The 25,241-nt window shown below is 36.2% G+C and overlaps 5 protein-coding genes and 1 pseudogene across 6 annotated transcripts; 3 read left to right on the forward strand and 3 right to left on the reverse strand.

Annotated features, from left to right (window-relative positions):
* Positions 1-11: 11 nt before the first annotated feature.
* Positions 12-2,210, forward strand: LOC116000320 (annotated as a pseudogene).
* Positions 2,211-2,323: 113 nt separating this feature from the next.
* Positions 2,324-5,184, reverse strand: LOC115998341 (mannan endo-1,4-beta-mannosidase 7-like). Its single transcript, XM_031237883.1, has 5 exons — positions 4,793-5,184; positions 4,442-4,636; positions 4,034-4,156; positions 3,735-3,934; positions 2,324-3,210 (listed from the first exon to the last, which is right to left on the reverse strand). The coding sequence occupies exons 1-5, from the start codon at positions 5,120-5,122 to the stop codon at positions 2,754-2,756; spliced, it is 1,305 nt and encodes a 434-aa protein (XP_031093743.1). The 5' UTR covers positions 5,123-5,184; the 3' UTR covers positions 2,324-2,753.
* A 2,349-nt stretch (positions 5,185-7,533) lies between these two features.
* On the reverse strand, positions 7,534-10,789 carry LOC115998340. Of its 2 annotated transcripts, XM_031237882.1 has the most exons (5): positions 10,460-10,789; positions 10,180-10,314; positions 9,197-10,019; positions 8,458-8,889; positions 7,534-8,348 (listed from the first exon to the last, which is right to left on the reverse strand). In XM_031237882.1, exons 3-5 carry the CDS (start codon positions 9,996-9,998, stop codon positions 8,161-8,163), a joined length of 1,422 nt encoding a protein of 473 aa, XP_031093742.1. In that variant the 5' UTR covers positions 9,999-10,019; positions 10,180-10,314; positions 10,460-10,789; the 3' UTR covers positions 7,534-8,160. The 2 variants fall into 2 exon arrangements, with proteins under 2 accessions (XP_031093742.1, XP_031093741.1); XM_031237881.1 differs by lacking the exon at positions 10,180-10,314 and having other exon boundaries at positions 10,460-10,788.
* A 1,207-nt stretch (positions 10,790-11,996) lies between these two features.
* Positions 11,997-12,711, reverse strand: LOC115998342. The gene has a single exon (XM_031237886.1). The coding sequence runs from the start codon at positions 12,480-12,482 to the stop codon at positions 12,069-12,071; it is 414 nt and encodes a 137-aa protein (XP_031093746.1). The 5' UTR covers positions 12,483-12,711; the 3' UTR covers positions 11,997-12,068.
* Positions 12,712-14,157: 1,446 nt separating this feature from the next.
* On the forward strand, positions 14,158-17,966 carry LOC115999903 (dihydroflavonol 4-reductase-like). Its single transcript, XM_031239851.1, has 6 exons — positions 14,158-14,327; positions 14,618-14,787; positions 14,912-15,106; positions 15,502-15,661; positions 15,774-15,975; positions 17,443-17,966. The coding sequence occupies exons 1-6, from the start codon at positions 14,189-14,191 to the stop codon at positions 17,648-17,650; spliced, it is 1,074 nt and encodes a 357-aa protein (XP_031095711.1). The 5' UTR covers positions 14,158-14,188; the 3' UTR covers positions 17,651-17,966.
* A 2,518-nt stretch (positions 17,967-20,484) lies between these two features.
* On the forward strand, positions 20,485-24,024 carry LOC115997971 (dihydroflavonol 4-reductase-like). The gene is made up of 6 exons (XM_031237395.1): positions 20,485-20,694; positions 21,262-21,431; positions 21,596-21,790; positions 22,260-22,419; positions 22,531-22,723; positions 23,562-24,024. Exons 1-6 carry the CDS (start codon positions 20,571-20,573, stop codon positions 23,905-23,907), a joined length of 1,188 nt encoding a protein of 395 aa, XP_031093255.1. The 5' UTR covers positions 20,485-20,570; the 3' UTR covers positions 23,908-24,024.
* The last annotated feature ends 1,217 nt before the right edge of the window (positions 24,025-25,241 follow it).

Genomic DNA, 25,241 nt, shown 5'->3' on the forward strand with positions numbered 1-25,241 from the left:
GGCAGGCAACAATGGCTTGGTCAATCAGCTGTTTCTTAATGTTCATTACTCTTCTTGCTTTTGCACCGCTTTCCTTCTGTTACGAGGACTATGGTGGTGGTACTGATAGCTTGTATCCATAGTATTACGAGAAGTCATGCCCAAGAGCGCTAGAGATTGTCAAGTGTGAGGTTGAGAAAGTTGTTGCTAAAGAAGCACGAATGGCAGCTTCTTTGCTTAGGCTTACCTTTCATGATTGTTTTGTCCAGGTACTTGTCAAAAACTTCACTCTGCATAGGTTAAAAGAGAAAATGGGGATGAAAAAAAAACAAATTTGATTTTTAAAAAAAAATTAAAAAAGTAAATGTGAGGAGCGCCCAGGTGCCCGCTAGGTGCATTTATGGGTTCCATGCACATTTGTGCGGCTGAATTTAATAAGATGTTGAGTCCCATTTTCTGAAAAAACCCAAGCACTTGCAGATGATCTCTTCCTCTCTCTCCTCCCATGTGGCACTTTTTCTACAATAAATCAAATAATAACCCCTAGTAGGGGTGCTCTTAGAGCAACCTCATTAGTGAGGTTTTTGAGTTAATTTTTGTCATAGCCATGTAGCAGACTAAGAGTAGAGGAAAGAAGGAATTTTTTTTTTAAAAGCCAGGCAACAAAAAAGTAAAAAAAAAAATATTAATAATAATTATTATTATGTATTTACATGTTTAGCGGCGCGTGCAATGCAGGTGAGCCCAATGCACTTGCAGCATGCTTTTCTCAAATTAATTCTCAATTAATGAGTCTCATCCAAAAATCAATGCTTGCTGGAGAAAAAACCCAACAAAAACCACCCATCTCATTTATTAAAACCTTCCCATCAAGTTTTTAGCAATGTTACAAAAATCACGCCTAGGTGGTAGGCACCTGCCGACCACCTAATGTATCACTAAAATTGGTGTTTTAAGCTGCCTAGGCTTCCTTAGCGCCGACTAGGCACCGACTAGACCGCTTAATTGGTTGATTATCTATTGTTCTTTTTTTTTTAAAAATATGTTATTTCGCTCAAAACGACATTGTTTTGAGGAAAATAACTCTAAAGTGTTCAAATTATCCCAAAAACAACAAATGTGATTGTTCTTACATTATGTAAGGAGTTAAAATCTAACCGAAAACAATTATGCATGTGCGTAGTTTAATGTTGGTGTTGCTAATTATAATATAATATGCATGTGTGATTATTAGGGGTGTGATGCATCTCTGCTTCTAGATAACGGTGATGGCATAAAAAGCGAGAAGAATGCTAACCCTAACAGAAATTCTCTTCGCGGGTTTAATGTGATTGATGATATCAAAGATGCTCTGGAGAAGGAGTGCCCTCAAACCGTTTCTTGTGCTGATATTCTGCAACTTGCTGCCAGGGATTCCACAGTTCTGGTAAACTCTGATACCAAATTAAAAGATATGATGACGACGTAGTTATATATTATCTTATATCTATGAGTTGGTCATAATAATTTTCTGGTTTAAACAGAGTGGTGGGCCATTCTGGGAAGTCCCATTAGTTTAAACAGAGTGGTGGGCCATTCTGGGAAGTCCCATTAGGAAGGAAAGACTCCAGAAGTGGCAGCGTGAGTGGCTCCAACAACAATATCCCTGCACCAAACAGCACATTCCAAACCATTCTTGACAAGTTCAATCGCCAGGGCCTTGATCTTGCTGATCTTGTGGCATTATCCGGTAAATATTATGACCCAAATCTTTGACACCTCTGTGTTTTGTAAATGCAGAAACTTTTGGTTAAATGCTGAGAATTCTGTGGGTGGCAGGTGGTCACACAATTGGGGATTCAAAATGTTCCAGCTTCAGACAAAGGCTTTACAACCAAGATGGAAACAACCAACCAGACTCTACCTTGGATCAATACTATGCTGATCAGCTGCGCAGCAGGTGCCCGAGATCCGGGGGCGACTCGAACCTGTTTTTCTTGGACTTTGTGAGCCCGACAAAGTTCGACAACACCTACTTCAAGCTGTTGTTGGCAAACAAGGGACTTCTCAACTCAGACCAAGTTCTGACCACCAAGAATGAAGAATCATTGCAGCTGGTGAAAGCATATGCAGAGAACAATGAGCTTTTCCTTCAACATTTCGTCTCGTCCATGATTAAGATGGCCAACATTTCACCTCTCACTGGCTCGAATGGAGAAATCAGGAAGAATTGCAGGAAGATCAATTCTTAATACAAATACTATAAACTCCTCATAGAGAGGCAGCAGAAATAATAATATTTTGTGTCTTGTTGTCATGTATTGTCCTTTTGTGAGTGTCTGTATTTTCGTTTTGTTTTTGAATAAAATAAAACTGATATGCTTTAAATAGCATTCAACTGCCACAGTTACATAGTATATTACATTACATACATAAACTCAGAGGCTTCCCCCTTGCAAGTTACAACCATTAATTAGTATTAGCACACATTAAAAAACATTCTTAGTCTAGTAACTATATTGATTTAGGATTCAGAAAACATGAGTCTCTGTTAATCCTACTATTCCCCTCCTGGATGAACCCCATTCCAACATTCATCTCTAAGAGAGAAAAATTCACTCCCACAACTTCTCTCACTAATAAACACACTACTAATCTAGTAATTATCTTATTCTCGGGAATAGTACTATTCCTATTCCCGAGAATAAAGAAACTTATACTGGAATACTGTATCATTCCGTGAATCAAACATACTGGAATACTGGATCATTCCGTAAACCAAACATGCTGTATTGTCAGTTCCCGATTTGTTTTCCTCTGTTCCTACCCATCCAATGATTTTTCCCAGTGGCTTTGGCTCTTCTCAGCCTGCCAAGGTTTTTCATCCTGGCGAATATTCTTCTGATCTGGGAAAGCTTGTGGCACTGCTGAGAAATCAAATTTGCAGTGGAAGTGCTCTGGCTTAGCAATATTTCATACCCATCCCGGAAATTGTCCATTCCGTCGGTTAAAAGTTGCCAGAAGAGGCCGCCGGCGGCTGCGCCGCCGCGCTTGGCGGATGAGTATATGGTGTAGTATACAGTTCTGTAGAGAGCGTCCCTCTGGTTGGGGTTGAAGCCTGGGTCTTTCCAGGATTTGCCAAACTCTGCAATTAGCAATGGCTTCTTGAGAATGTACTGTGAGTCTTGGATGTGGGCATTCAGCCAATTGGTCAGGAAAGCTAGCTGGGTTTGGTCATCTGAGCTGGACATCCTAGTAATCAAATCAAGAAACATGTTAGCTTCTACTCGAACGTGCACACTTTATTCATCGATTCTAATCAGTAAAGGATTAGATAGTGTAGATTACTCATAGTGGAGTTTAACTTAAAAATTTGTGATTATTAAGTAACTGCTCGACTAATTTCGCTGAGATTGCCTCAAACTGACTTATCATTACTGTTACAAAAATAGGTCTAGACGCTCCTAGACCGTGTGAATTTTCTCCTAGGCACCCGCCTAACGTCTAATTTGGCCGACTCGACCGTCTAAGCAACTCCTAGCGCCTAACTCAGCTGAGTTTACTCAGTCCATTTTGATCGAGTTACTCCAATCAACTCGGTCTTATTAATTTTTTTTATTATATATATATATATATATATATATATATATATATATATATATATATGCATTGTTTTTTTAATTAGCTGCATAGTCACCTATCCGCCTAGACCATTTAACTGTTAGGCCTTACTTTACCCCGACTAACGCCTAGCGCTTAATTGCAACCATGCTTACCATTGATCGGGATAGGAGTGGGTGGTGGCGTAATCGATTGCAGGGATTTGATTGTTTGCAATGAAGTCTGTTCCTATGTTGAATGCATTGAGATGAGTTCTCTGGGGTGATGTTGCACCATAGAACCCTTCCAATCCAGCTTCCAGCAGATGGTTGCTGTCTAAGGACTTCACATAGTAGGCCATCTCCATTATCCAGGACTGCCATATATTCAACAAAACTGAATTATTAAGACCCAAACTCTTATTCGAGCCAAATTTAAATTAGTCTCACAATGATATTGAGACTGCAAAAAGAACCTGAATGGTTTTTCCTGATGGATCAGAGGTGCATCTAGGCTCATTCATCAACTCCCAAGCCATGATTGTGGGGTCATTTTTGTAGACCACTCCAGTAAAAGTGTTGCGCCTGTTGAGCACAGTCTGCAGATTGGAAAAAAGTGTCAAAATTTAGAACAATTTCAATCGTTAGACAGTTGATTTGACAACCATAAAATTACAAGTTCAATTTTCAATGAAAACGACTTATTAACCTTTTTTATTTGAATCAATTGACTAGGAGCAATCTAAGTTATCCGTATTAACTTGTGTCACAAGACAGGATTTACCCAGTGCACACCATCGAATAATAACTGTAGGTTTTCCTCTCCAGATTGTATACAAAGACAAACAAATCAACCTTAAAAAGCATTGTTATCTAGTTTTTACCTTTACATGGTTCTTGTAAAACCCCTTAACAACAGAGTTCCTAAAGAAATCATCATCAGATGTCAAGTACTGTCCCTGTCCTCTAGCCCAGTCCACATACTGTTTCTTTCCTCCAAAGCTCTCATAATTATTTGCTAAGCTCAAAATCAGCTTCAACCCATACTTTCTTGCCTCAGCTATCACAAAATCCAGCCCCTTCAAATTAATCCCAAAAAAAAAAAAAATCTCTGAAACAAAAAACGAATCGAAAACAATAGCAAAAAGTAAAGAAGTCTCAATTCTGTTAATCATCTTCCAGTACATATGAGACATACACGCCAAATTTTACCTCAGAAATCGAAAAACATATACCTTAAACACATCTTCATTATAAGAGCCAGGAGCATACTGAAGAGCCCTGTAGCCACCATCACTGAAAGCCCAAGTTCTTGCAACAGTGAGGCCATGGCTAGAAGCACCTCTGAAGGCATCAGAGACTTTGTACCTCTGAGAAGGGTCAGATGCCACATACATCAACCAGTAGGCATTGAATCCATTGGCATAGAAAGTGTAGCCATTGATCATGAAATGGATCCCTCTTGTCTTTATGAACCCATTCCCAGCCGCTTTAACCGAACCAGACAGGCAGCTCTGCTGAACAAAAAGGACTGCAAGCAGTGCTAGTAATCCTAAATGCTTCATCCTTTGTAGAGCCTAAACCACAAGAAATGTTTTTTCTGTTTTTCTGAATCAATCTGAGTGGAAGAAAAAGGTAGGAGGTAGTGTATATAAAAGCTTAGGCAAGAGGATGTGGGGCTGGGGCTGGGGCTGGGGCTGCTACACTTTTGTCCTTGAGAACAAAACAAGAAAGTCGGTAACTCCAGCCAAGTTGATTACTCTGTTAGCTTAGTAATCATAAGTTTGTAAATCTGATTCTTAAAAAAGTGGTTGGTTCGAGTTGATCAACACAGCCTAGGCTGGATTACATTTTCTTTTCTAAGATCACAAAATTGAGTTTATTTGATACATTTTCGAATAGTGACTATCTATTTCTTTCATCATCTAAAAAAATTTACAAGATCGAACACCTAACATGACTACAGACTTAAGAAAATAACGGCCAACTACCATCACTAACAACAATCTACGGGTTCTTCAAAGTACTCAAACGCTACATCCTACAACGACCACGAACAAAGCAGAATCACTAACAAACACTGCATCCTACGATCACCAACAAAACGAGTCAGTAACAATCTACACGCTCTTCAAAATACTTAAACATTGCACCTTACAATAGCGCGAGTAAAGCATAACTATTAACTTTTCTAAGTAAATAAGGAGAACTATTAACTTTTCTCCCGCAAATTAGGGAGTGCCGACAGTTTTTAAGGAAGATTAAAAAGGTGAGTAAATCTGGAAGGTTGTGATCGTGCAGCTTTTTCATCAATGCTTTATTTGTCTGTACACGAAGGGTACAACCACTGGTTCCACTCTACACATGAAATAGATTCAGCTAAATCGGCGTGGGCTCTCAAAAAGTGGGATTCTGGTTAAGGTTTCCAACACCGACATTATTATGGTTTGCTCTTTCAAACATTTTTCATGAGAAAGTTAAAGTAGGTATGTAATAAATTAAGGTCGCCCCCCTCACGCCACAAAAGTGAAAACCCCCTCATCTTCTGCTCCATACATGTATAATTTTCGTGAATTATAATTATATATTATGCATGGGGACCATGAGAACTCCCCTAATAGATTAGATAGAAGTTCGAGTCCCAAAAACACTATAGTATATTATATGACATGGTAGAAATGTTTTGTTGTGCATGAACTTCTATATAGATTCAATGATAACTCAATGTAATTCTTCAAAATTGACATGAAAAAATAAGAGACTTTGTCAGAGTGCATTGATCTTATGAATGAAAAGTCACACTTAAGGCTTGTTTCATGCGGCAGAGTGCGGGTTTGATTTCTGTCACGAATATGAAAGGTTTAGGATTGAACTCTTATGCACAGAAGTGTATAATTTGATGTTGAGTTTTGAAGCTAAATTGGTTTGATTTGCCTATGTCTGGAGGAGTCTATGATATGATATAGTTCAATGAAATCGAGAAATCTGATTTATAAAATAATATAATAATAAACCTTTAATTTTTTAGTCTAGGGGCTTCTTCTCCACAAATTTAGAGGGCAGCAGCCACCTGGGCTCATATGGTGTCCTTTCCAACATCACAGATTCACAATCTGAGGCGTCAATATGTATGTGTGGCCTAAAAGATAGGGACGTGGGGACTGAATTAAACATGGCCATGTGATTGAGGATGGGAAGAGGATATAGTTATGGCCCCTTAACCTTTTTTCCTGTTCTCCCTGTGCAATTGCATGTGATCAGAACGGATCGGAGATCGATGATGATAAGTACACTCCTAAAACTCTAAAAGACGTGAATGAAAATCACAACAATAATTGTCTATACTTTTTTTAATTCCGGAATGATTAGTGGGAAGTGATAATTCTAGATGTATGTGGGATTATTTTCTTTTTTAAATATGTGAATATTTTTTAATTAGATGTTTAATTGTATTTGAATATAGGGTCATCTCTCATATAATCAATATTGTAGGATTGTTCATACAGTATCTCAATCAATTATATTCACGTTTTAATTGAGACAACTAATGTGACTACTTAAGTAATAGTCAAATTTCGAAATGATAATCATTCCTATACTATCTCCACCCACACTCCACCAGATGCCGAAATTTATACAGACATTTATGAATTCCAAGTGCGTATCCACATAGTGGATTGAATTCCTATCCCTAAACGTTGCATGGTCCCTTCCAAACCATTAATTGACCTATAAATACAAGTTAAGGATAACGTGCCATGTTCCCATTAAATTGCTTGTAGCTCCTATTAATAAGGACGGGGACGTATTAAATGTAAAGGCACATCATTTCGAAAATGTCATATTTCCCGAGTCTATTTGAGTCCTAACTGATAAACAAGTTCAAGACAGAGTTTGAGTTTGAATAATCTTAAATAAGCGAATACGTGCTTGCTGCCCTTCAAAATAAATATTAGGAGCAATTTTAGAAAAAAAATAAAATGAAATTTCATGGTTTAGACATTGCATGTGGCGAGGTATGTCCAAGCACCTTAAACAACCGTCCTGAAAGAATCCAACAGACGCATCCGTGTGGGACTCACTTCCGCAGCTGAGCCGACGAACTACCAAATCGCAGAATCTGATGCGCATGTCCTACCTCTCATTAGCATATATAGGAAGAAGACGAAGATATCTCCACCTTGTGTGAGCTACCAAAGATTTCATCCTCACCACATCCATCCTCCTCCACAGTATAATTTTACAATACAAAGGTTAACCAACCAAGCTCAGAGACACTTACCAAGAGCTTATTCATCACAATTATTCAATTCAATAAGATGAATAATTCTGGCCTAATTGAAACAAATACGGGCCAAGCTAACTTTATAACATATCAACCATTTTCTATTGGCAAGTTAATATATGAACCATGCCATGTGGCTATACAAGCCCAACTTTGAATCCTAAATTTATTGCTTAGGAGCTATACATCCTGTAAAAGATATGTGAGAAAGGAAAAGTATTAAGTATTCACAGAGCAGAGTAGATTTGACCTCCTGTATTATTTTGTTTTATTTTTTACTATGTGAGTTCAATGCTGTAACCTATTATTGAGTTGATGCTAATTGCTCTGTGTAACAGAGCCACTATCAGAAGTAGTCTCACATTGACCTGAGTAGGATGATCCTCTCCCTGCTGAAATATAAGACCATGCCAGGACAGCTGACCCAATTGTTAGGGAAGCAGCAACTGAACCCCATATCCACCTCACCATTCTCTTCCTTCTTTGCCTAAGACGCCGTGCTGTGTCTGCATGAATGACAAAAAGAGATGGATATAAAAACAAAATGAAGAAGCTTCTTATAGATCTAAAAACAAAAATGAGGAAACTTCACTACTTCCTCATTAGTAAACTCACCTACAGCTTCCTGATTCCTCTGGGACATCTCCCGATTCACTGCTTCATAATAGTGCAATTTGTCCCACAATCGAGCAATCTCAAAGTTCTTAAGCTCAATTTGACCCTCCATCTCTTCTTCAGCCTCAGCTTTTGCCATTCCCCTCCCAATGGAATTTGACACAAACCGAACAACATATAGTTGTTCGATCATATTTTTAACAGCATCATCAAGATGTTGATCCTCTTCTACAGTGACAGGAACAGCAGGGAGAGTCAATCCTATAGGGAGTAGTTGTTCACGAATCCTCTGCCACTGCATCCGCATGTGATTAAGAGCTTCCTCTGCCTGTTTTTGCTTTTCTATCTCCTCCAATAAGCTTAATTTTATTTCACTCAACTCAGCCTCAACATCACGAGTAACTGGTTGCTGTTCATTGTCAGAGGAAATTTCTGAAGAGAAGGATGAAAATAAGGCAATTGAGTATTGATGATTATACAGTTGTACGAAAAGAAATAATGATGAACTGAAGACAATAACTAAGGTGTCTCAGAGTAAATTCAACATTTCTTCCTGTTCATTATCAATTTAGAAAGTCACTTAAAAAAATCATCTATTCAAATTATAATAAATGAGAGAGCATGAGGAAAATGCAAACAGCATATATTAAACATGTTTAGAAGTGGACACCTTAAACTTTCAGTCCAAAAAAAAGATTCTACATTATCTATCAGTAATCAAAAAAAGGAATTGAAGTACCTTCAAAGGCATCATAGAACTCTGCAATATGTATGCTAGAACTCATAGAATGTACTAGTCCACCATTATTCTTAGAGTCAGCATTACTTTTGATGCTCATTGAATCTTGGGGATCAAGGAAATTGCCAACCTCACTATTTCGCTGTAAATCAAAAGCCATAGAAGTCCGTATACCATTTTCTGCAGCTGAGCTACAATCCAATTTGAGAACACTGTTCTCTTCAGCACTTGTGTTACTCATAGGATCCTCTTTACCAGGCTTATCAGCAGTGACTAAGAGATTATAATCCTTCACAGAATTGTCTTCTTTAGGAAGCAAACCATCATCCCCATGTGCAGTTACAGCGTGCTTTTCTGCATCTATGGCAGTCTCAACTTCTTTTCCATCGGTAGCACATTGGTGAACGGCAACATCATCATGGGACATACATTTCAGAAGCCGTGGGCCACGACGCTTATGATTAATGATGTAAGGTGATGGAGGGTATGAAGAAGGAGAATCCGGAAGTGGAGTTGACTGTGGAGTAGCATAGAGTGCAGGAGATATGCCAGTCCGGTGGTGCTGTCTATCTATTGGTATTGCTGGGTTACTGTTCCTCTGGTCAAGCCCTATAGTGGGAGCACTACTTTTGCTATCCAGCTTAGTACTAGAAGCGCTTCGTCTCCTATCATTGTACCTTGAATTTGGAGCACTGCTTCTCTTATCTATCCTTGGGTCAGGAACATTTCGAGCTGTCACCATGGACTTCGAATGCCCAGGTTCTAACAGGCTATCCAAAGCTATTGCTGTAAACGTCGGCATGGATTTACCACATCACACAATCTGCTCAAGCAGAAAGAACAAATTATGCTCCTAATTACTGTAAATGAAAACAAACAGCTATTGCAAAGTAAGTGAACGAGTTTCATTTACATTTGATAACCTTATATCCTTAATTTCCATCAAAGACATTTTATGCTACCAACATGTGTTCTACACGTACCGAGTCTCAATCAGATTTAAGAACACTCTCAAATCAAATTATCAGTTTAAAAACACGACGATCAAATCAGTTCAGTAACTTGAATCAAAACCTCCAAAATCTTAAACAATGCCGTGAATCCTGATCGCTTCAGCACTGACAAATTAATTCCAATTCAACAACCAATTAAAAGAATATCCTCCAAGTTAAAAATTCTAATCTCAAATATAAAACGCAAACAGACAGATAAGTTCATACATAACAGAACAAAGCGCGCGAGAGAAATGAAAAGTAATCTGACCTGAGAATGAAGACAAAGAGGCGGAAGAAAACGGCGAGAGATGGAAGACGAATCGAGATTTACACAGATACATCGTCGAAGATATTCAGCACGGAGAAGGTTGCGTAACATCCATCATAGCTTCTGTTTCTGTCTCTCCCCCTTCTCTCTCTATCTACGCCTCTGGCCCTAACTTTCTGGAGAAGACGACGACGACGAAGACGGTGGCGTGCGCTGTTGCTTTTCCTCCCCAGAATTTCTCCGGTTCTCGTCGATGCACAATTTTCTGTTCGTATTTATTAATTCGATGATTCGATCGTCGTGTCTCCATATTCTTCCCTCTCCCCTGACCCCTGCTGTATGTATCTCGTGTCGGTTTTCTTTCCACGTCTTTTGGAGAACCGGCCCATTTTGTGGAACCTTCTTTTGGGCTTAGGCTGTAATCCATATTACATGTTTTGGAACAACGGTCCATTAGTGGAACCTATATTGGGCTTGGACTGCAACCCAGTTCTTGCTTTAGTGGAACCTCTAATTTGATCGAAATATTGCGCTTGTTTGGTTATCAGCCTTTAGCGGTTATCAAATAACAGATTTTATTAGCGAGTTTTACCAGTGACATGTATTAGCGATTTGTACAAAAATATTGATAAAATTAACTGTTCAAATGAACGGTTGACATGTAAAATGACCAAAAAAATATAAATATATTAAATAATTTAATAATAATAATAATAATATTTTTAAATAAAAAAATAAAATAAAAGAGGATCTGAACACAACGACTCTCCTAAACCCCCACTTATCCCACATCGATGGGATAAGTGGGGAATGGAGCCTTGAGACTCCATATTTAGTTTAACAAAGGCAGGCGAGCCTGCCCCTTAATTAATTAATTTTTTTAAATGTTAAGGGCGCTATGGGAAAAGAATTTATTTTCTGCAAAATGCCATTGCAATACGTTGCTATTTGCAGCGTGTTGCAACTTGGTGGTTTGAAGCAAATCAGTTGCTCCAAACCGCCATTAACCAAACAATGTTTCAACGCTAAAAATGACAAATCCGTCAATAACCAAACAAACCCAAGAATAATGTTCAAATACAATAATTGTTATATGGAAATGAGCTTCTACCATGTTGCCAGCTAATTACGTATCGAGATGCCCCATATTTTGACGTTCAAATAACCACCATGTGATGGAAGGATCAACATTAGAAAGATTGTGATTGAAGGGTTTGTTCAAATTAAAAAATAAAGACTAATTGTAAAAAAATTACTATATTCAAAGCTGTTTTGCTAGAATTAACTCTTTATTTTATTATCAATTCGATACTAATCCTCCATATATTGACCAAGTCTGAAGTTCTGCATTTCCCCATGGCGCAACCGACAGCCGCCGTCCTCCTCCGGGCCACAACAACTACCGGCCGCCGGAGCAATAAATATGATATATATTCTACGCAAGAACTCGTACGTCCAATGTTCATGCACAACTCAGATGATTAAGTGCATGAACAATTTCCACAACGCATGCAATAAATTCATGAAAATATTTTTTTTTTATAAGAGGAATCAATAATTACACGAAAATATATTAAATTAAACGAAAACACACGTCATATTTGATATTTCAGACATGAGAATTAGTAGCAGAGGCCCTCATAGTTGTGTCCATGTCCAACACGCCTTCAAACCCACCTTCCCTAACATACTCGAGGTACCTTGAGAACTCCGGCCGGGCCGTCGCCTTCTTCTTTTTCCGGCCGTCGAAAACGCTGAAAATGGGGAGAATCTTGCTGACCTTCCTCATCTGTTTCGCCTGCGATTTCGCCGGAAAATTATGCAACTCTGATGTAGTGGACATCACTTTCTTCTTGGCTGAAGGCGGCGGCCAGCTTCTTGTTCTGCTCAACTTGGGCTCGCCGCCGCCATGATCGGCGGCGACCAAAGCAGCGTCGTCGGCTAATTGCTTATAGCTGTATGGGCTTTTGCGTTTAGTGAGAGATCTAAACATGGTAACATATAATTTCGGTTTCTTCAACATACAGCTAATTATTAGAATCAATGAGGATGGAAATGGGAATTGAAGAGATTGGCAAGTTTTACAATTTTATATACAGGGTTTGGTGGCGGTGCTCTGGGGAATTTTTCTTTTTGTTGGAGTTGAAACTTTCTTGATTGACCATTTCATCAAGACAACGTAGGTACGCCCCCGCCGTCGATCGCTCGGCCGGCAGCCGCTTAGATGATCAAAGGTGGTGATTGAGGTTATTAGCTAATGCTGATGATGGATGTTGTGTCGTATACATATAGATTTGCTGCTCTCTCAATTATACTGCATTGGGAAGAAAGACCGAATGAGTTTCACCAGCAACAGTGTAAGAATAACTTGTAAAGTGAGGGGTTCTTGCTTTCTTTTAATGTCTAATTTCTGCCTTCAGCAAAGTTACCATAATTACATCTTTTAAATATTCTGCTGAGTTGGAGCATAAAACCTTTTGAGCCGGGGATTGAGAGAAGAAAGAAAATTAGTATACTACAGCGGTATACGCTATATTATATTCAATGGAGGTTAGAAGCTAAGAAACGTATTATGGGTAAGCAAAATTAAAATATAGAGCAAAAAATAATAGAAAAATGCAAGTGGAGATATTGATTATTGAAGTACCAACCAAATGTCAGACATGAATTAGTCACACATCACATGTAATATATATGTAAATACAAACAAGTCTGCTAACGAGCGAAAACTAAAATAGATAGATGCATGGTCGGATCAGAAATCTTCTAGATAGTAAGTATTGCCTTAAGAAAGAGTAAGCTACACATATTCAAGGAGTTTGAGTATTCTTGAATTAGTATTTAAAAATTCTTTCCAGTTTGTCTTTCATTATCATTTTCTCACTAATTTATTACACGATATTAGTAGCCTGTTTAAAGGTGCATTGGTCAAAGATAGATGTGATAAAACTAAACAAACAAGATAATAAATCACTATAAAATTAACACAAAAATTTGTATGATGCCACATGCAGTCTGTGGAAGCAACCTATGGTCATATTGATTGACAAATTAAACACCTTGGTAATCGTAGAAGGTACATAATTCAGAAATTCGACACAATCACACAATTATTAATTTGTGTCAGGTACATAATTCATACTCTTAAAGTACAATATTTTATAACACAAGATAAAAAATCACAATATAAAACACATACACATGCATCAACAACGAGATACAGAATTCGTACTCGTAAAGTACAAAATTTAAAAACAAAAGACACAAAAAAATCACAACACAAAACACATACATATGTTATATATTTATTTATTTTTCAAACCTGATTTAGATACAAAATTTGCGTACATAGGCATAGACTTTCACAATACAAAAGGCAACTACTAATTTGTTTCAAGTATAAAATTCATACTTTTAAAGTACATAATTTCATAACACAAGACACAAAACATATACACATGCATTAGGGTATGGTTCACAGTGCACTATGAATCATGGTCCATGGTATAAGGATTGAATATATTGCTTTAGGGCTCAATACTCAAATTTGTTGCTTGGCTTGGCTCACCTAACCGGAGGTTGAGCACGTGTGTATCCTCCCAGGTTAACAAACAGTGGAACCAGCCCCGTCCTGACCAACATTCTATAAAGATGGTTTCCCCTCAAAACATTAATCACTGCCATAAAATTAAATTTCTTCGCTTTAATTTGTCTTTCACGTGCCCAAAAATGGTGGGCGGTAATCATGCTCCTGCTCCTCCGGCACCGACCGTTTGCGTCACCGGAGCTTCTGGATTTGTCGGCTCTTGGCTCGTCATGAAGCTCCTTCAACGAGGCTACATTGTCCATGCCACAGTTCGAGATCCTGGTACATTTATAAAATATTCTACCTATTAGTTATTATTGATTTTAGACAAGTTTTATTAGTTATAACTTTTGGGACAGTGGTAAGTATTGGTCTTGAAAATTAGTAACTATATATGTAATTGAGGTTGACAGGTGATGGGTAGGAGTTGTTGGGGTGACTCAAACTCTCAAAGAGTTGAGCCCAGCCTTCTGTTATCAAAACTAATAAAGTTATGTCTTTGTTATTAGTTATAGCTTTTAGCAAATAGGTAAGCACTTGATACTGACATATATAAATAATGTATAATGTAGGGAACACCAAAAAGGTGAAACACCTGCTAGAACTGCCGAAAGCCGAGGGGAATTTGAAAGTGTGGAAGGGGGTGTTGGAGGAAGAAGGAAGTTTTGATGAAGCCATTGCAGGGTGTGAAGGGGTGTTTCATGTTGCCGCTGCTGTGAATTTCGCCTCCAAGGACCCTGACGTAATCAAGTCCATTGCCATGCATTGCATGCAAATTAAATATATAGTATCTATATATTGTCTGATTTTTTTTATTTTTTTTTTTTTGTAAATTGGAGTTAATTATATGTATGTATATATGGTAGAATGAAGTAATAAAACCAGCAGTTAAAGGGATACTGAGCATCATAAACTCTTGTGCGAAAGCCAAAACCGTGAAGAAGCTGGTTTTCACTTCCTCTACTGCAGCTGTCCACATTAAACAAACCCAACAGCTGGTGTACGATGAGAGCAGCTGGAGCGACCTGGATTTCATATACGCCAACAAAATGGGTGGATGGGTTAGTTTTGCTCTCATCTTCTTCTTCTCTTTTTGCATTTTTTAGCAAGCCATAAGATCAAAAGGAGGTAAATTAATTTAAGTTGCTCATAATTGATTAGTTCAATTCATGACACTAATAGACCTGTTGGGATTTGAACTTGTAATTTTGTAGTTAGAAGGCGGAATTCTCTGACCCTCAGAGCCCTAAATGATAAATAATCATTCTAATGTGACTCATCAACTCATTGAGTTAGAGGATTACTTGTGTGTCGAGTCCACCACATTGGGTGCAGCTCCTACACTATAACTGTCACAACTCAGTTCTATGTCCTTATTTACAGTCTAACACATGAGAACCAGCTGAGCTACCCAGGTGTTGAACGAGAATTGTTGCATAATGTTGTTCCTCTGCAGATGTATTTTGCATCCAAGACACTGGCGGAGAAGGAAGCATGGAAAGCAGCCAAAGAAAAGGAGATTGAGTTCATCAGCATCATACCACCACTAGTCATTGGCCCATTCCTCATACCAACATTCCCACTCAGCCTTGTCACTGCACTCTCACCAATAATGGGTATTCTATCAACTTACTCTTATCTTTCTGCAAAATAATATGTTATTAGTATTTAATTTTGTTTTGTCTGGTTTTTAGTTTGCTCTTAACTTTAATTTTTCCTGCAAAACAGACCCAGTAGGGAACGGATTTCACCACAACATCATCAAGCAAGGCAAATTTGTGCATCTGGATGATCTCTGCGAGGCTCAGATATTCTTGTACCAGCATCCCAAAGCACAAGGAAGATTCATCTGTTCTTCCCACCATGCCACCATTCACGATGTGGCAAAGATGATCACACACAACTGGCCTGAATACTACGTCCCTTCTGAGTAAGCTACACATAAAACATAATTCTACTCACCAACACTCAAACCCATATATATATAGCTTATAATATAAGTAAGCAATTTTTTGGTTGGATGTCAATTTTAGCTAACACCGAAAAAATTTAGAGTTGGGCCTACAAAATTTTAACTCAATAAAGAATCAGGTAGATAAACTCGAAGCCGCTAAACTCAATGGCCTGAACAGGCTAGTCTTATAGTCTGAGCCACTCAAGGTTGTTCTTTGTTTTATGATGTGAAACAAAATATACAGAAATTTTATATGCAATCTCATCTTTAGTATTTTTTTTATTAAAATACTAAATAAAATTTTAATAAGTTTATTACAAAATAAAATATTTTTTAATGAAAAAAAAACTTATTGCAAATAATTGTAGTGTAATATATATTAATTATTTTTTGTTTGAATTTGAAAATGAAGGTTTAGATTAATTGAATGATATATATATATATATGTGTGTGTGTGTAAAAGTTTGTATTTATTAGTGTAAATGCACTGATTTATTAAAAAAAATTAAAAAATTAGAATATTAATTTAAAAATGACAAAAGTTTTAGTTGAGCTTGCTTGATAAGCCCGACAACCTAACAAAAAAATCAAGGGAAAAATGACACTTTTTCCCCCTCTGTTATGTGCATATAGCACTTTTCCCCCTGTGTTATTAAAGTGGCAATTTTCCCCCCTGAAATGTTAAATTGACATTGTTACCTTTAAAAATAATTATTTTATTTATTTTTCTTCTCCAACAAATTATTATTTATATGTATGGATGATCACGATTCGGTTCGAACCTAACCAAACACTGTAGCAATCATACCGAAATAGTATAGACAATTCTGGTTACGATTCAGAACCGAAAAATTTAAAATTAAATAATTGTTGAACCGTGAACCGGAACTTAACCACAGTCATATATGGTGAAAATGATCAAACACTTATTTTGATAAATAGGTACTGTTCGGTTCCAATTTCGATTTTGAACCGCCAATCAAAACTTATGTATTTATTTATTTATTTTTATAACTTTATTTCTTATTTAAAAATAGTCTAAATTTAACACTTATTTTATTTTTTCGGTTCTGAATCGTAATCGTAACCGTCTATACTATTTAAGTTCAATTGCTACAGTACTGTAATCAAACCGTGATCTTCCATACATATTAGTAACAATTGATTGGAGACTAAAAATAAATGAAATAGTTATTTTTAAGGACAAAAATGTCAATTTAACATTACAAGAGAGAAAACTACCACTTTTAAAATAACTGAGAGGGAAAAACTGCCACTTTAATAACACAGGGGGAAAAGTGCTATAAGCATATAACATAGGGGGAAAAAGTGCTATTTTCTCAAAATTCAATTAGCTCAAGCTTATAAGTCTGATAGGGTTAGTCCATCACCGAACAGGCTGACCTGATTGACATTATCCGTATTTGTTGGGCATTTTGACAGGTTTAAGGGCATTGAAAAGGAGTTGGCAGTAGTGTCATTTTCATCCAAGAAGTTGCAAGAGATGGGGTTTGAGTTCAAGTACACACTTGAGGACATGTACAGAGGAGCAATAGAGACGTTGAGAAAGAAAGGTTTACTTCCCTATTCTACTAAAGAACCTGCTGACATTGAACAAGAACAACGTAGTGGGAAAGAACCAAAGAGTTGACATGAATGGATAGGAAGAAAATCACACCAATTATTGCAAAATCTAAGGAGTTTGAAAAAACTCATCTTATTAATTTGTCTTTAATTTTCATTTTCTCAATCAATTATTTCATGCAATTACTAGCTAGTGGCGATGTGTTATTGAATGAGTCAACTGGCCTGGTTTGATGAATAAGGAACCTAGTTAGGGAATGAGTCAAACTGATTTGATAAATGAGGAATAAAACGACAAATGAGTCATTAAAAGATGTAAATAAGAAATGACATTGATCTCCCTGACCTCTAATATGAAACATTAAAGACACACATTTTTACCATTTCTCTATTAGTCTTTTAAGATTAATTGCAAACTTTTTGTTTTTTAATTTCTTAACTAGTATAGCTAGATAAAAATTAAATATTGGGTTCTCTAAAATTTGAGGCCCTGTGTTGTTGGCAACTTGCACAACCCAAAATCCGGCCCTGTCTAAATGGGATTTGTATAAGAAAAATCTCTACCACTCTATTATATACTCATGTTATAAATTTATTTTCAAAAAATTATTAAGAAAAAAAGGGTCATATAGGCTCATGAACTTTCATTAAAAAGTCAGTTAGACCTTTAAACTTTCAAAAGTTGCAATTAAACTCATAAACATGCTATTTTCAAACATTGAAACTCAGAAACCGGTTGGTGACCTGCAATTGCAGGTCACTAGAGTTTTGGCAAACTTTTAACCAAACGCGGGCAAAAAACATCGGCAACCGAGTCGCCAATCGCGTTAACCTTTTTCATATATAGTATTATTTTTAAAAATTATTTTAATATAATTAAATATTTGGCATATATTTTTGCAACTAATATATGTATATGAAATTTTTTTCCTACTGAAGGAAGAGGCTCGAACCCACTCCCATCATCCATGTGGGAGTGTAAATCGTGACACCAGGTGCCACTAGACCACAAGGTCTTTGGCCATATAAATTATATATATATGTACATAAATTCACTACTGTAATTATTTACATTCACTATTGTTGGTGTCATTTTTATGTAACTACGTTACCATATTATTTTGTTGTACACCTATATCTAACAAGGAGAAAATAATGACAAATTCTCTCTCGATAGAAATGGGAAAACAACTCAATATAAACTCTCTAAGTATAGAGGAAATATTAGAATGATTTGGGATGATAAAAATGACAAATGACTACTCTATTTATAATTGAAGCTTAGGGGTCAATTTTATAGATAGCCTAAAGTTTAAGGACCAAATAAATGACTACCCTATTTGTAACAAATAATTTATAATTGTTTATTAAGTCACTGGCATCAGCCATTATATTAATATACTGAATGGCCAACATTCCTCAATCAAAAATCAGTATTCAACATGTCAATCAAATGCCAACTCGATCGTATGATTAAGAAGTTTGAATATTTGCTTGAGGTTAACTTATAACAACAAATCTTTACATGACAACAAATAATCAATGGGAAAATTGTACTTTTAATTTTCATCCATAAATTATAAGATAATTGTAGAATTCATCTCTAATTATTGGTCGTGTTCATTTTTCGATTCTAAGTTATCATTGGTGTTGCACTTTTCATCATTTTATTAACTTTTTGTGTTCACTTTTCGTCTCTAAACTATACTAACGTTCAAATTTCGTCCCTAATATTTTGTTAATAAAAAAATGAAAAATGCATCGCTAATGGTAGCTTAGAAACGAAAAGTGAGTAAGACAAATTAGGGGCGAATTTTACAATTATCTTATAACTTAGGGATGAAAAGTGTAATTTTTTCGTCAATAAATGATATAAGGAAAAATGTCACTTTTGGGCATGCTTATAGCACTTTTTTCTTGAATTATTCATATATCTATATTATTATTTTGAAAGCGGTGCTTTTCCCTCTTCTATGTTAAATGGTCGATTGGATTGTTAAAAACACCCCTCTTCTATGTTAAATGGTCGTTTGGATTGTTAAAAATAAGGGCAAAATATGTATTTCAAGTTATTTTCTTTCTCCAAAAAATTATTGCTTATATGTGAAATCAGAATAAATGTGAAAAAAAAAAATTAGGCAACAAATTAATGCACACTTAATTATGTTAGTAGAATTAGCTTAAAATTATAATTATAATATTTACAATTGATGTCTATTTTATTTTTTTGTTGTATTTTTTTTAATCTCACGTATAAGCAATAATTTGTTGGAGAACAAAAACAACTTGATATACCTATTTTGTCCTTATTTTTAGCTGTATACAAATGCTCATTTTACAATAGCGGATCGTCACTCTTTGAAAATAACTAAGGGACAATAATGTGAGTGCATGACATGAATAATTCAGGAGAAAAAGTGCTATAAGTATAAAATCATGCATGAAGAACAAGTGTCATTAATAAAATAAAATTAAAAAAAAAGAAGAAGTAAGTGTCAAGTTGGCCTTGATCCTTATGTCTAATGAATAATGCAATTAAGTCTAGTAGGTCAAAAAAGCTCCAATGAATTACTCTAAAGCAATAAAATAGTGCAATTAGTTCATATTATTACCCATTAAGCGTTGAAGTGTGGTTAACCATGCTAACATGTGGTGTTTTAATAATAATTATTGTTGTTGTTATTATTATTATTATTAGTATTATTATTATTATTATTGTTCCAATGCAATAATAGAATTAAAGGTTGTGTTGTTGGGTCACACCAAACGGGGGGTTGATGTCGAGTATAAAGCATGCACGCACGTGGTTGGCTTTTCAGTCTATCTATATCGACGAGCGGACCAAACTGTCATGATGACCAACTTAACGTGTATAAAACTTTGGATCATTCTATAAGGCTTTTCACTTGCAGCGCAGCAGATCCACAATTCAACGTACAACCCAATTTTACTTTGATTTCTTGGCTTATATATTGATCTGAGGAAAAATGGTGGACGCTAATCATCCAAAAGTAGTGTGCGTCACCGGAGCTGCTGGCTTTATCGGCTCCTGGTTGGTCATGACACTCCTCCAACGAGGCTACCATGTTCACGCCACCGTTCGAGATCCTGGTACCATTTTATTTTACCCTACCTATTCACTCTCACAATATAATTAAATTTAGCCCCCATGACCAACTCAACTGGTCACAATGATGAAATTTAACAATCATTATTGTGTGAATTATGGTCCACACAGTTATATAGACATACTATCAAATAATGTAGATTTAGTATGAAAATAATGTATTTTTAGTATATTAAAAATGTATATTGTATTCAGGGAATGTACATTATTTGTGTACTGAATGTACATTATATCGTATAATGTACATTCAATACACAAATAATGTACATTTAACATATTACAAATGTACTTTTTATTATGGTCCATACAATACTATGTGGACCATGGTTCACACAATAATTTGCCAAGTTTGAGAGCAAAGATCGGAGATGGAGTCTCATCAGTGGCAATGTGGGTAACTTCTCAGAAGCTTTGTGCAGCTGGAGCTTGGGGCACTTGGGGTTGGAAAAAATATATATAATTAAATCTAGCTTAAAACAAAACGTGCATAGTTTTCTCAATTTAATTTAATTTTCAAGCAAGGATCATATATATGTCTCGTTTAAATGTAGGGAACACAAAAAAGGTGAAACATCTGCTTGAACTACCGAAAGCCGACACGAATTTGACAGTATGGAAGGGAGTAATGGAGGAAGAAGGAAGCTTTGATGAAGCCATTGCAGGGTGTGAAGGTGTGTTTCATGTGGCCACCCCTATGGATTTCGATTCCAAGGATCCCGAGGTAACTAAGTAGTTTTCTTGATTTGAGCGGATCAGCTATGAGTAAATTAAGCTGACTTTTCAGAACTAAATCATAGTAGTTTTATTTGTGGCTTTTGGCCATCCACTTGATAAATTAAATTGTTAGATATATTATAACATATATGTGTGTGTAAATTGTGGTAGAATGAAGTGATAAAACCAACCATCAATGGAGTGCTCAACATTATAAACTCTTGCGTGAAAGCCAAAACCGTGAAGAGGCTGGTTTTCACTTCCTCTGCCGGGACTCTTAACGTCCAACCACAACAAAAGCCTATGTACGATGAGAGCTGCTGGAGTGATCTGGATTTCATATATGTCAAGAAAATGACTGGATGGGTGAGAGTTAGTTTAATCTTCTCTTCTTTTTCCTTTGCTTTTTATTGTATAGCAAGGACACCCGCAACAACTATCTTAGAATATGTGTGTAATTGGTAAATTCTGCTTTGTGACTTAATAACTGGCAAATGACTACAATGATGTAAACCAACCTAATTAGCAAAGAACTACAGAGAAATCTCGCCGCTTTGTGCCTCCATAGCGGGTAAAAGACCACAATGAGATAAATTAACATAGCTAGCAAAGGACCACAAGGAAATCTTACCTTGTAACCCTATAGTTAGCAAAAGACCACAAAGGACCACAAAAAAGGTAAATCAAAGTCGATAAGCCGCTCTCACTCTGAGTCGAACTTGGAAGTTTGTGATTACCAAACTAACATTTTGACTGACTTAGTTGTGGTTGCTTCTTCTTCTCTGGAAAGGGTATGGACTGAGAATTATACTGTTATTCTTGCACTGATCTGCAGATGTATTTTGCATCCAAAATACTGGCAGAGAAGGAAGCATGGAAAGTAACAAAAGAGAAGAAAATTGATTTCATAAGCATCATACCACCACTAGTGGTTGGCCCATTCATCACCCCAACATTCCCACCCAGCCTCATCACTGCACTCTCACTAATTACTGGTATTTTCTCAAATTAATTAAACCTGCAAAAATTACCACATACAAGAGATCTGTTTTTCTTCCCTGAATTGAAACTATATATATTTACTTTGTGATATATATAATATATAGGGAACCAAGCTCACTACTCCATCATTAAGCAAGGGCAGTATGTGCATCTGGATGATCTCTGCGAAGCTCACATATTCTTGTATGAACATCCCAAAGCAGAAGGAAGATTCATCTGCTCTTCTCACCATACAACCATCCACGGTTTAGCGGAGATGATCAGACAGAATTGGCCTGAATACTACATCCCTTCTCAGTAAGCTACACATATAACATACTAATTCTATCTACTGCTACTCAGAGGTGTCAAAAGGACGAGCTTGAACCTCCCGACCCCCATTAGTCTGTTTATTTTTTGGACTAAATCGGTATGGCCTAATTAAAGTTTGCACCAGACTTGGCCCGGTCAAAAATAATAAGATCTAAAATCGGGCCTGATCTATAGTCTTAATTTTTTAAAAAAAAATACTAAAAATTATATACTCAACTTTACAAGTTTACATATTTATTTTTAACTATTTAATTTAAGAATTATAACAAGAAAATAAGAAATCACGGAATAATATAATAATATTAGTAATAATAAGTTAATAATTTGCAACTACTAACTATTTTTTTTATTTTTTTTTTCAATTTGGAGCAAATAGAATTTTACAACTTTAAAATATTTTAAGGTAGTAATTACTAATTAATATGCTATTAGACACTTAGCTAACTAAATAGTAAATGCATAACAATTTAAAAGTCATATAACCAGTCTCACAATTTCTAATGTGAAATTACTCCTTTAGAGTATATATGTATGTTATATCTTTTAATAAATATACAAGGTCAATGGACCGAATCAGTCTATATGTTAAAAAAAAAAAAAAAATAGTCTAGCCATGTCCGTAGTATAAACCAAATAGACTAGCCCTATCCATTATAGCAAATGAGCTGATTGAGCCAAGCCGATCCAAATTGATCAGACTTGGACTTAATTTTAATTTCAGCTAGCCTGCTTGTTTGACACCTCTACTAATAATCAACCACAATCCCCAATCAAGCTAGGTGGCTTGTAATATAAGAATGCCATTTGTTGGTTATTTTGATAGGTTTAAGGGTATTCAAAAGGACTTGCCTGTGGTTTATTTTTCATCCAAGAAGTTGCAAGATATGGGGTTCCAGTTCAAGTACTCTCTAGAGGACATGTACAGAGGAGCTATAGAGACCTTGAGGAAGAAAGGGTTACTTCCCTATTCTACTAAAGAAGCTGCTGCAATTCATGAAGAAGAGCAAGAGACAGTGCCCTTAAAAGTCCAAGAACCTACTAAGCAAGAGGCCACAACAGTGCCCTTAAAACCTGCTGCCATTGAACAAAAGCAAGAGACTGTGCCCTTAAAATTGGAAGAACCCACTGCCATTGAACAAAAGCAAAAGGTAGTGCCCTTAAAAGCTTGAGCACCTCCTGCTGTTGAACAAGAGAAGCACATTGATACACTCATGGTGCAATGTTGTTGTAGTTGCTATTATTGAAAATGACTAAGGGATGAATAATATATTGAATTTGTTTGGAGACGTTCTGTTCTCTTATCTTTCTCTTCGATCTCTAGAGTTAGATTGTCACTCGAACCAGACTTATGTCTTCTTTTTTTTTTTTTCTTCTTTTTTTTTTAATAACTTTTTGAAGTGTAACTTTAAGGGAAGAAAAACATTTCGATGGCACAGGTACACATTCCCTTATTAAAATTGGAAAATAATCAAAACACTAAATTGGCTCAACATTATACAGAATAAGCTAAGAACACCTATGCCATAGTCGTCTAATTAAGGCAAATTCAAGGAGCTTGGGTATTATATTCTTGGTGCAGAAAAAAAAAATCATTACAATTATTTTCATGGAACTAGCTCAATTGATTTGACCGATCACCTTAAAGTCTTGATCAATCAAAAGAGATAAAGATTCCTTGTGCGCAAACTGTATTGATAGAAGTGATAACCTGAGAACTGACAAGTAGTGCCACTAGTGATTTACTTCTTCCAACAACTTTTGGACACAGGCTATTAGGATTTAGAATTGGTTTAGCATAACTGCATATATAAGCTAGATACCTAATGTAATAAAAAATTCATCTTCATCTTTTTTTTTTTTTTAAAGGTAGTATAAGAATCACACTACATGATAGTGGCAAAAAAAAATCATCTTAATATGTCTTTACATAGCTACTTTTTCAACCAAATGAAGCACAAAGAGCTAATATCGACTCCATTGAGGCTCGAACCCACCACCGCCTCCCATGTAGGGTGCAACTGGGTGCCACTAGACCACAAGGTATTAAATAATGTTTGTGTTATTTTATTTGGGAGTTTCAAGCAATGTCTTAATTCGGGGGGTTTTTAATATCTTATAGGTTAATTTTTTGTGAACTATATGTTAATATGTTTAATCAAACTGTAATTAGGTCACTAAATAAAATTTAAAAAAAAAATTACAATTGAGTCCCTAAACAACGTAAGTTAATGCAATTACACCTAAAATGACTTGTTTATCGCTGATGTGTCGGTTCGCGGCTACAAAGACAAAAGGGGACCCTTTTGTTTTCGTGACAAAATCATTATACTCAGAGGACCCAGATGTCATTAACTCGTCAATATAAATAGGATTCAGTTTTTAAAAAAAGGAATATCGCAAGGATAAACACAACCTTAGAGCATTCTATTTTTGCCGAGGTTTACCAAGTGAGAGAAAGAAGGGATAAGAAGGAAAGGGAAAAAGAAAACAGAGAGGAAAAAAA

The sequence above is a fragment of the Ipomoea triloba genome, chromosome 12 (assembly GCF_003576645.1).
Source record: "Ipomoea triloba cultivar NCNSP0323 chromosome 12, ASM357664v1".
Taxonomy (NCBI): Eukaryota; Viridiplantae; Streptophyta; class Magnoliopsida; order Solanales; family Convolvulaceae; genus Ipomoea; species Ipomoea triloba.

Coding starts and splice junctions, on each gene's coding strand:
- LOC115998342 (XM_031237886.1), bottom strand. CDS start 12,482: ATGTTGAAGAAACCGAAATTATATGTTACCATGTTTAGATCTCTCACT.
- LOC115998340 (XM_031237882.1), bottom strand. CDS start 9,998: ATGCCGACGTTTACAGCAATAGCTTTGGATAGCCTGTTAGAACCTGGG. Junction 8,890..9,196: donor GTTCTATGATGCCTTTGAAG/GTACTTCAATTC, acceptor CCTTCTCTTCAG/AAATTTCCTCTGACAATGAA. Junction 8,349..8,457: donor GAGGAATCAGGAAGCTGTAG/GTGAGTTTACTA, acceptor TCATTCATGCAG/ACACAGCACGGCGTCTTAGG.
- LOC115999903 (XM_031239851.1), top strand. CDS start 14,189: ATGGTGGGCGGTAATCATGCTCCTGCTCCTCCGGCACCGACCGTTTGC. Junction 15,107..15,501: donor CCAACAAAATGGGTGGATGG/GTTAGTTTTGCT, acceptor GTTCCTCTGCAG/ATGTATTTTGCATCCAAGAC. Junction 15,976..17,442: donor GAATACTACGTCCCTTCTGA/GTAAGCTACACA, acceptor GCATTTTGACAG/GTTTAAGGGCATTGAAAAGG.
- LOC115998341 (XM_031237883.1), bottom strand. CDS start 5,122: ATGAAGCATTTAGGATTACTAGCACTGCTTGCAGTCCTTTTTGTTCAG. Junction 4,637..4,792: donor ATAATGAAGATGTGTTTAAG/GTATATGTTTTT, acceptor ATTAATTTGAAG/GGGCTGGATTTTGTGATAGC. Junction 3,935..4,033: donor CATCAGGAAAAACCATTCAG/GTTCTTTTTGCA, acceptor AATATATGGCAG/TCCTGGATAATGGAGATGGC.
- LOC115997971 (XM_031237395.1), top strand. CDS start 20,571: ATGGTGGACGCTAATCATCCAAAAGTAGTGTGCGTCACCGGAGCTGCT. Junction 20,695..21,261: donor CGCCACCGTTCGAGATCCTG/GTACCATTTTAT, acceptor GTTTAAATGTAG/GGAACACAAAAAAGGTGAAA. Junction 22,724..23,561: donor GAATACTACATCCCTTCTCA/GTAAGCTACACA, acceptor TTATTTTGATAG/GTTTAAGGGTATTCAAAAGG.